Source organism: Salvelinus sp. IW2-2015, unplaced genomic scaffold (assembly GCF_002910315.2).
Source record: "Salvelinus sp. IW2-2015 unplaced genomic scaffold, ASM291031v2 Un_scaffold3746, whole genome shotgun sequence".
Lineage (NCBI taxonomy): Eukaryota > Metazoa > Chordata > Actinopteri > Salmoniformes > Salmonidae > Salvelinus > Salvelinus sp. IW2-2015.
In genome coordinates this window covers 37,329-48,625 of record NW_019945022.1, presented here as the reverse complement: position 1 = coordinate 48,625, position 11,297 = coordinate 37,329, and the positions used below count along the sequence as shown (strand labels likewise).

Sequence of the window (11,297 nt, the reverse complement as noted above, 5' to 3'; positions counted from 1 at the left end):
GCAGGTTGGAAAACTGCTCGGTAACCCCATTTGCTGTTGACGTGGAAACGCTTCACCACCAAACCTCCAAATGGAGTTGATTGACTCCAATGCAATGAGCACTGAGGGGGCAAAATATGCGGCAGTGGGCTGCTGCGGAGTTCGCCCGTTTCCTTCCCCGAACACAATGCCCCAGCTGCGCAATCCACGGCTGCTCACTTGTCTATGTTTGCAGCACATACCTGTGTTGAAACAAACTGGTTTCGTTGATGAACCTGGAACAAAACAATCACACAGAGTCGACTTACTGCTTGAAACACCTCCACTCAATTCTGAGGATTTCCTCAGCTCAGACCTTACCCGAACATTGGTATGAACTTGTGAAAAGATGGGACACCCACCAAGTATCACCCTCAACCTCAAACAATGTGAACATTACTGTGCAATCACAGTTTAGAGTTGTTACTCAGTTTCAAGTTTTAAAAGTTAAGTTTGAATATTTGTTTTCCTGCATGTTACTTCTCCTTAAACAAAGTGTTGTTTTTTGATTAATAGATTTTGCACTTTTTTTATTGTATTTCAAATCCAATATATTTTAAAAATATTTCAGTTGAGTGGATGATAGAAATTGCTATTATTGTTTTTTTTCTTGAAGTAAATTAGCCCCTTTTGCTAAAATAGAAAATAGTAGGCTACTGATGGTGCATTTGAATACCGTTGCTTTCATTTAATGTTCATGTTATGGGGATTTTATATAAAATCTCTCCTCTTCGGGGACCTGGAGCGTTACCGGAGACGCCCCGGGGACCTGGAGCGTTACCGGAGACGCCTCGGGACCTGGAGCGTTACCGGAGACGCCTCGGGGACCTGGAGCGTTACCGGAGACGCCTCGGGACCTGGAGCGTTAGGCTCTGGAATTAAATCATCCTCTGAGTTTGGTGCTCTTCTATAATTCATGTGATTTTTGTTTTGGTTATTTTATTCTATAATTCAGGTTGGCTGATTTGGGTGGAAGAAGGCACATTACAGTAGTGTTCCGTCTAGGTGTTTGGTTGTTGTGTGGAGTCATTTTGTTGGTTCATTCCAGGTCATCCTTATTTTGTTCTGCGTCACCAATGATCACCATCAATTCCTCATCTGCTGTGTCACTGTCCAGCGACGCTGGATGGGGCGGGCCAACCCTGCTGTGTCACTGCCCTGAGACGCAGGACGGAGCGGGCCAACCCTTACCATATACTGTACATCTCCAGCAGCTTTTTCTACTAGCGACCTCCTGTGTCTTCCACCTTGCAGTGTGTGGAGGGGCGGGGAGCTTGCATCTCAAACCAAGCGGAAAATGTGTGGAGTCGGCTCCTTTTTGTGAAGCAGTCACCGGTCCCTGGTGTAAAGCCTGGTCTCTCCTCTGTTTTATTGTCCTTGTTTATACTGTCACGACCCTGAAGTTGAAACAGTGCAGGTTTTACTCCTGGATCTCCTGAGGTCAGCAACAAAACTGGCCAGGAGTGTTACTGTAGTCCAGCTCCTATTGGCTGTGTTACTGTAGTCCCGCTCTACTGTTCTCCTATTTCTCTCACTACCACTTCTCCCTGAAGTGTGCACTCGTTCACTACCACTTCTCCCTGAAGTGTGCACTCGTTCACTACCACTTCTCCCTGAAGTGTGCACTCGTTCACTACCACTTCTCCCTGAAGTGTTCCCTACCACTTCTCCCTGAAGTGTGCACGCTTCGTGAGGGAGATGCAGGGGATGTAAATGGACACAAACTACGGGCCATTTCTTGATGAACTCGAGTGTGACATGAATTTGTCGTTGCAGGTATGGGCGCTTGGCGCTGGCCAGACTGGATGAGGAAGTGAGGCTGGGAGAGAGAAGTCTGCAGAGAGACAACGGCTACCTGGGACTGCGACAGGAGAGGACCTTTGGGCAGGTGAGGGGGAAGGAAGGGAGAGAAGCCTACAGAGTAGAGACTACCTGGGACTGCTGCTGAAGACCACCTGTGGGGGGGGAAGGAAGGGAGAGAAGCCTACACAGTAGAGACTACCTGGGATTGCTGCTGAAGACTACCTCTGGGCAGGGGGGGAGAGAGGGAATGGAGGGTGGCTGACAGTAGCCTGTGCAGAAGAGACTACATGGGACTGCTACTAGAGAGGACTTCTTGGGGGGGGGGAGTCATTACTGATGTCAATGTTGTTAACCCTGTGGCGTTAACAGGTTCCTGCAGCTTGTGTCAGGGTGGAGTTACCTGACCCATGGAGAATTACTTCCAGGCAGAGGCCTTCAACCTGGACAAGGTGCTGGACGACTTTGAACAGAATCAAGGTGAGACCAATTAACCAATTAGCCACTTGTCAATCAAGCCTTCAGATGTACTGTTTCTGGGCTGAGCTTTGATTCTCCTCTTCTCTCCAGAGTGAGTTTTTATAGGACATATTATCTGGTTATTAAAGGAGGGTAACGGTGGAGAGGGAATACAGAGAATAGGATCAGCCTCTCCCTCAGGGTTATGGGTAATTGGTGTCATATATATTTGGTTTGAAGGGGTGTGTGTGTGTGTGAGCACTTGTCCGTGTTTCAGTGTGGGCCGTTTCATATCGTTGTTCATATTTTTAAACCGGTGTTTGAATCTGGAGTCCTTAGTGGTGGAACTGCCACATTCCCGTTTCCTCATCAAATCAAACTTTTATTTTGTCACATGAATACAACAGGTGTAGTAGAGATTTCACAGTGAAATTCTGAATACAACAGGTGTAGTAGACCTCAACAGTGGAAATGCTGAACTACACAGGTGTAGTAGACTTTACAGTGAAATGTTTTGAATACAACAGGTGTGTAGACCTCAACAGTGAAATGCTGACATACAACAGGTGTAGGTAACCTCTGTAACAGTGTAAATGCTGAAATAAAACAAGGACGAGGTGAATATGTAGAATACAAGTGAGAGTAATGACTGAATACGAAAGGTGGTAGTAGACCCATCAGTGATGCTGAAAGATTTTTGTCTACAACAGGTGGTAGGTAGGAGCTCAGTGAATGCCTGAATGACAACAGGTGTAGGTAGACGTACAGTGAAATGCTGAATAAACAGGTGTAGTAGACTTTGACAGTGAAATTCTGAAACACCAGGTGTGAGTAGACCTCACAGTGAATGCTGATACAACGGTAGTAGACGCTCACAGTGAAATGCTTGAATACTAACGAGGTGTAGTAGACCTTCACAGGTGAAATGGCTGAATACAAACAGGTGTAGTAGAGCTCACAGTGAAATTGCTGAATACAACAGGTGTAGTAGACTCAACAGTGAATGCTGAATACAACAGGTGTAGTAGACCTCACAAGTGAAATGTTGAATACAACAGGTGTAGTAGACTTGACAGTGAAATGTGACAACAACAGATGTGGTTAGTAGACCTCACGTGAAAATGCTGAATACACAGGTTGTAGTAGATACTCACAGTGAAATGCTGATACAACAGGTGTAGTTAGACTCACAGTGAAATGCTGAATACAACAGGTGTAGTAGACCTTACAGTGAAATGCTGAATAAACAGGTGTAGTAGACCTAACAGTGAAATGCTGAATACAACAGGTGGTCCTAGACTTTACAGTGAAATGCTGAATACAACAGGTGTAGTAGACCTCCAGTGAAATGCTGAATACAACAGGTGTAGTAGACCTTACAGTGAATGCTGAATACAACAGGTGTAGTAGACCTTACAGTGAAATGTGAATACAACGAGGTGTAGTAGGACTTACAGTGAAATGTGAACTACAACGTGTGTAGAATGACCTCACCAGTGAAATGCTGAATACAACAGGTGTAGTAGACCTTACCGTGAAATGCTGAATACACAGGTGTAGTAGAACTCACAGTGAAATGCTGAATACAACAGGTGTGTAGACTTTACAGTGAAATGTTGAATACAACAGGTGTAGTAAGACTTTACAGTGAATGTTGAATACATCGGTGTAGTAGACCTCACAGTGAAATGCTGAATCACAGGTGTAGTAGACCTCACAGTGAAATGCTGATACCAGACAAGGTGGTAGTAGAACCACAGATGAAACTGCTGAATCAACAGGTGTAGCTAGACTAGCAGTGAACATGCCTGAATACAACAGGTGTGAAGTAGACGCTTACAGTGAAATGCTGAAATAACACAGGTGTAGTAGACTTTACAGTGAATGCTGATACAACAGGGTGTAGTAAACTTTACAGTGAAATGCTTGAATACAACAAGGTTGTAAGTAGACTCTACAGTGAAATGCTGAATACAACACGGTTGTAGTAGACCACAGTGAAATGCCTGAATACAACAGGTGTAGTAAGACCTAACGTTGAATGCGAATACAAAGGTAGTAGTAGACCTCTACAGTGAAATGCTGAATACAACAGGTGTAGTAAGACTTTACAGTGCTGTAAATGCTAGAATACAAACAGGTGTAGTAGACCTACAGTGGAAACGCTGAATAACAACAGGTGGTAGTAGACTCTACAGTGAAAGTGAATACAACAGGTGTAGTAGACTCAAGTGGAAATGCTGAATTACCAACAGGTGTAGTAGACTCACAGTGAAACTGCTGAATACAACAGGTGTAAGTAGACCTTACAGTGAAATGCTTGAATAGCAAAGGTGTAGTCAGACCTTCAAGTGGAAATGCTGATACAACAGGTTAGTAGACCTACAGTGAAATGCTGAATACAACAGGTGTACGTAGACCTTACAGTGAAATGTTTGAATCAACAGGTGTTAGTATGACTTCTCACAGTGAAATGACTGAATACAACAGGTGTAGTAGACGTTTCACAGTGAAATGTTTGAATACAACAGGTGTACTAGACTCACAGTGAATGCTGACTCCAACAGGTTAAAGAAGACTCACAGTGAACTCTGAATACAACAGTGTAAGTAGAAACACAGTGAAATGCTGAATACAACAGGTGTAAGTAGACCTTACAGTGAAATGCTGAATACAACAGGTGTGTAGACCTTCACAGTGAATGCTGATATACAACAGGTGTAGTAGAACCATTACCAGTGAAATGCTGACTATACAAGGGTGTAGTAGACCTTCACAGTGAATGTGAATATAGGTGTAGTAGATACATGAAACAATAAGGGTGTAGTAGACTCACAGTAGCAATGCTGAATTACAACAGGCTGTAGTAGACCTCAAGTTTGAAATGCTGAATACAACAGGTGTAGTAACCTCACATGTTGAAATCGTGAACTACAACAGGGGTGTTCTGTATAGACCTCTAGCAGGTGAAATTGGCTGACATACAACAGGGTGTAGTAGACCTTTACAGTGACCATGCGGATACAACAGGTGTGTAGATCCTCACAGCTTGAAAATGCTGAATACAACAGTGTGTAGTAGACCTTCATGTGAAATTCTGAACACAGTGTAGTTAACCTCACATGAAATCTAATACAGGTGTAGTAGACCTTACAGTGAAATGCTGAATACAACAGGTGTAGTGACCTTACGGTGAAATGCTGAAATCAACACGGTTGTAGTAGACCTCACAGTGAAATGCTGAATACAACAGGTGAGTTAGTAGACCTCACGTGAAATGCTGAATACAACAGTTGTAGTAGACCTCATCAGTGAATCATACACAGGTGTGTAGACTTACATATGCAATCAACAGGTGTAGTAGACTTTACAGTTGAAATGTTGAAAACAAGAGGTTGTAGTGACCTCTACAGTTGAATGCTGAATGACAACAGGTGTAGTAGACCTCACAGTGGAAATGCTGATACAACAGGTTGTAGTAGACCCACTAGATGACAATGCTGAATACAACAGGTGTATAGACCCTTACGTGAAATGCTGAATACAACAGGTAGTGATACCTACAGTGAAATGTGAATACAACAGGTGTAGTAGGACCTTACAGTGAAATGCTGAAATACAACAGGTTTGTAGTAGACCTTAAGTTGAAATGCTAAACTATACAGGTGAGTAGACCTTACAGGTGAAATGCACTGAATACCACCAGGTGTAGTAGACCTTACAGTGAAATGCTGAATACTAACAGGTGTAGTAGACTTCTTACAAGTGAAATGCCCCCTTTGAAATTAACAACAAAAACGTTTTTTGTGTAAGTAGAGCACTGCACAGTGAAAATGCTGCAATACAACAGGTGTAGTAGACTCAGTGAAATGCTGAATACAACAGCCTGTAGTAGACCTCACAGTGAAAATGCCTGATACCACAGGTGTAGTAGACTTTACAGTGAAATGTTGAATACAACAGGTGTAAGTAGACCTTTACAGTGAAACATGATTGATATACAACAGGTGTAGTAGGACCTACACGTGGATAATGCTGAAAACAACGAGGTGTTAAGTAGACCCACAGTGAAATGCACTGAACTACAACAGGTGTAGTAGACATACAGTGAAAGTCTGAATACACACAGGTAGTGAGTGACCTTTACAGTGAAATGCGTGAATACAACGGCCTGTGGTGTAGTAGACTCTACCAGCTGAGAATGGCTGGAATACAACAGGTGTAGTTAGAACATTGTCACAGTGAGAATGCTGATATACAACAGGTGTAGTCAGACGCTCTACAGTGAAAATGCTGGAATCACAACAGGTGTGTAGTAGACTTTCAAGTGTAAATGCTGGAACTAACAACAGGTGTAGTAGACCTCTACAGTGAAATGCCTGAGGTACAACAGGGTGTAGTGATCCAGGTAAAGATGCTCTTGAATAGCAAAGTTGAAGCTCAGGTCATGAATACAACAGTGGTTAGACTTGACGGAGATTGACAGCACAGTTCGTAACATGTGATACGGTTCTGAACTACAACAGGTGTAGTAAGACCTTACAGTGACATATGCTGATACAACAGGTGTAAGTAGACCTTACAGTGAAATGCTGAATACAACAGGTGTAGTAGACCTCACAGTGAAATTGCTGAATACAACAGGTGTAGTAGATTACAGTGAAATGTGAATACAACAGGTTGTAGTAGACCTTACAGTGAAATGCTGAATACAACAGGTGTAGTAGACCTTACAGTGAAATGCTGAATACAACAGGTGTAGTAGACCTCACAGTGAAATGCTGAATACAACAGGTGTAGCGTAGATCCTCTTCACAGTGAAATGCTGAATAAACACAGGTGTAGTACGACTCACAGTGAAAATGCTGATACAACAGGTGTAGTAGACCTCACAGTGAAATGCTGAATACAACAGGTGTAGTAGACCTTACAGTGAAATGCTGAATACAACAGGTGTAGTAGACCTACATGAAATGCTGAATACAACAGGTGTAGTAGACCTTACAGTGAAGATGCTGAATACAACAGGTGTAGTAGACCTTAGAGTGAAATGCTGAATAAACAGGTGTAGTAGACCTTACAGTGAAATGCTGAATACAACAGGTGTAGTAGTTAGACCTTAACAGTGAAATGCCTGAATACAACAGGTGTAGTAGACATTACAGTTGAAATGCTGAATACAACAGGTGTAGTAGGACCTTACAGTGAAATGCTGAATACAACAGGTGTAGTAGACCTTTGACAGTGAAATGCTGAATACAACAGGTGTAGTAGACCTCACAGTGAATGCTGAATACAACAGGTGTAGTAGACGCTCAGTGAAATGTGAATACAACAGGTGTAGTAGACCTCCCAGTGATAATGCTGAATACAACAGGTGTAGTAGACTTTAAGTGAATGTTGAATACAACAGGTGTAGTAGACTATCAGTGAAATGTGAATACAACAGGTGTAGTAGACCTTACAGTGAAATGCTGAATACAACAGGTGTAGTAGACCTCACAGTGAAATGCTGAATCACAACCAGGTGTAGTAGACTCACAGTAAATGCTGAATACAACAGGTTGTAGTAGACCTCACGGTGAAACTGCTGAATACAACAGGTTGTAGTAGACCTCCAGTGAAATGCTGATACAACAGGTGTAGTAGACCTCACAGTGAAATGTTGAATACAACAGGTGTAGTAGACCTCACAGTGAAATCTGAATACAACAGGTGTAGTAGACCCTCACAGTGAAATGCTGAAAATACAACAGGTGTAGTAGACCTCACAGTGAAATATGCTCGAAATACAACAGGTGTAGTAGCCTCACGTGGAAATGCGAGGTGAGGTAGACCTTACAGGTGAAATGCTGAATACACAGGTGTAGTAAGACTACAACAGGTGAATGCTGAATACAACAGGTTTGTAGTAGACCTTAACAGTGAAATGCTGAATACAACAGGTGTAGTAGACCTCACAGTGAAATGCTGAATACAACAGGTGTAGTAGACCTTTACAGTGAAATGTTGAATACAACAGGTTGTAGTAGACTTTACAGTGAAATGTTGAATACAACCAGGTGTAGTGAAGACCTACAGGTGACAATGCTTGAATACAACAGGTGGTAGTAGACCTCACAGTGAAATGCTTGAATACAACAGGTGTAGTAGAACCACAGTGAAATGCTGAATACAACAGGTGTAGTAGAACTACAGTGAAATGCTGAATACAACAGGTGTAGTAGACTTACCAGTGAAATGCTGAATACAACAGGTGTAGTACGACTTACAGTAATGCTGAATACAACAGGTGTAGTAGACCTACAGTGAAATGCTGAATACAACAGTTGTAGTAGACCTTACAGTGAAATGCTGAATACAACAGGTGTAGTAGACCTCACAGTGAAATGCTGAATACAACAGGTGTAGTAGACTTCAGTGAAATGCTGAATACAACATGGTGTAGTAGCCTTCACGTGGAATCTGAATACAACAGGTTGTAGTAGACTCTTACAGTGAAATGCTTGAATACAACAGGTGGTAGTAGATCTTTACAAGTGAAATAGTGAATCAACAGGTTAGTAGACCTCACAGTGGAATGCTGAATACAACAGGTGTAGTAGACCTCACAGTGAAATGCTGAATACAACAGGTGTAGTAGACCTCACAGTGAAATGCTGAATTCAACAGGTGTAGTAGACCTTGACAGTGAATGCTTGAATACAACAGTGTAGTAGACTCACAGTGAATGCTGAATACAACAGGTTGTAGTAGACCTCACAGTGAAATGCTGAATACAACAGGTGTAGTAGACCTTACAGTGAAATGTTGAATACACAGGTGTAGTAGACCTCACAGTGAAATTGCTGAATACAACAGGTGTAGTAGACCTCACAGTGAAATCCTGAATACAAACAGTGTAGTAAGACCTTACAGTGAAATGCTGAAATACAACAGGTGTAGTAGACCTCACAGTGAAATGCTGAATACAACAGGTCTAGTAGACCTCACAGTGAAATGCTGAAATACAACAGGTGTAGTAGACCTCACAGTGAAATGCTGAATACAACAGGTGTAGTAGACCTCACAGTGAAATGCTGAATACAACAGGTGTAGTAGACCTAGGTACCAAGTCAATGTGCGGGTATAGAGGTTAGTCAAGGTAATTTATACATGTAGGTAGGGGTGCAGTGACTATGCATAGATAATAAACACCGACTAGCAGCAGTGTAAAAACAGGGGGTGAGGGGGCAGCAGCATCAATGTAAACAGTCCAGGTGGCCATTTTGATTAAGTGTTCAGCTGTTTTATGGCTTGGGAATAGAAGCTGTTAAAGGAGCCTTTTGGACCTAGACTTGACGCTCCGGTACCGTTTGCCTTAGACTGTTCTCTCTGCTACCGCTGATTTGGGTCACTGGAGTCTGACACCGCCTAGTGTATATAGGTCCTGGATGTTAGGAAACTGATGTACTGGGCCATACGCACTACCCTCTGTACCGCCTTACGGTTGGATGCCGAGCAGTTGACATACCAGGCGGTGATGCAACCGGGCAGGATGCTCTCGATGGTGCAGCAGTAGAACTTTTTTGAGGATCTGGGGAACCATGCCAACTCTTTTCAGCCTCCTGAGGGGGAACATGTTTTGTCGTGCCCTCTTCACGACTGTCTTGGTGTGCTTGGACCATGCTAGTTCGTTGGTGATGTGGACACCAAGGAACTTGAAACTCTCGACCTGCTCCACGACAGCCCCGTCGATGTTAATGGGGGCCTGTTCGGCCTGCCTTTAACTGTAGCCCACAATCAGCTCCTTTTGTATTGCTCATATTGAGGGAGAGGTTGTCTCTAACCTCCTCCCTCCCTATTGGCTGTCGATAATCAGGCCTACCACTGTTATGCCKGTTGGTCCGCGCATGCTTTGAGTACATTTCCTGGTARTCCGTCTAGCTCCGCGGCTTTGTGAATGWTGATCTGTTTAAAGGTCTTGCTCATATAGGCTACCGAGAGCGTTATCACACTGTCGTCCGGAACAGCTGRTGCTCTCATGCATCCTTCAGTGTTGCTTGCCTCGAAGTGAGCATAAAAGGCATTTAGCTCTTCTGGTAGACTTGCGTCACTGAGCAGCTCACTGCTTGATTTCCCTTTTGTAGTCTGTAATGGTTTTCAAGGCCTTCCACATTAGGGCTCCCGAGTGGACCAGCGGTCTAAGGCACTGCATCTCAGGAGTCACTACAGACCCTGGTTCGATTCCAGGCKGTATCACAACTGGCCGTGATTGGGAGTCCCATAGGGCAGYKCACAATTGGCTCCGCGYCRTCCGGTTTAGGGTTTGGCCGGTGTAGGCCGTCATTGTAAATAATAATTTGTTCTTAACTGACTTGCCKAGTTTTAATCAAATTAAAATAAASATCTGATGAGCGTCAGTCATACAGATTAGAAAGCAGCAGCTCCGGCCTTTAGCTCAGTGCGGATGTTGCCTGTAATCCATGGCTTCTGGTCGGGATATGTACGTACAGTCACTGTGGGGACGACGTCGTCGATGCACTTATTGATGAAGCCCGGTGACTGAGGTGGTGTACTCCTCAATGCCATTGGATCAATCCCGGAACATATTGCAGTCTGTGCTGCAAAACAGTCCTGTAGCGTCTGCGTCATCTGACCACTTCTCTATTGAGCGAGTCACTGGTACTTCCTGTTTTAGTTTTTGCTTGTAAGCAGGAATCAGGAGGGTACAATTGTCAGATTTGCCAAATGGAGGGTGAGGGAGAGCTTTGTATGCGTCTCTGTGTGGAGTAAAGTTGGTCTAGAGTTTATTTTTAATCTTATTTTTCCTCTGGTTGCAACTGTGACATGCTGGTAGAAATGAGGTAAACCAGATTTAAGTTTCCCTGCATACAAGTCCCTGGCCACTAGGAGCGCTGCTTCTGGGTGAGCATTTTCTTGTTTGGGACAATAGAACAACATGTTGTTCCTTCAACACTGTGGGGTCATACTTGCGAGCGTTTTAAAGTTAAATGTTACGCACCAAATGTATATCCGCT

General features: G+C 43.4%; 1 protein-coding gene across 1 annotated transcript in view; it reads left to right on the top strand.

Annotated features, from left to right (window-relative positions):
• Positions 1-763: 763 nt before the first annotated feature.
• The window catches only part of LOC112076427 (zinc finger FYVE domain-containing protein 9), a 41,003-nt gene continuing 30,469 nt past the window's right edge, over positions 764-11,297 (top strand). Inside the window, exons 1-2 of the mRNA XM_070441317.1 lie at positions 764-1,906; positions 2,191-2,298. Of these exons, the coding sequence (XP_070297418.1) occupies positions 2,229-2,298 (70 nt within the window). The 5' untranslated portion in view covers positions 764-1,906; positions 2,191-2,228. The remainder of the gene's footprint in view (positions 1,907-2,190; positions 2,299-11,297) is intronic.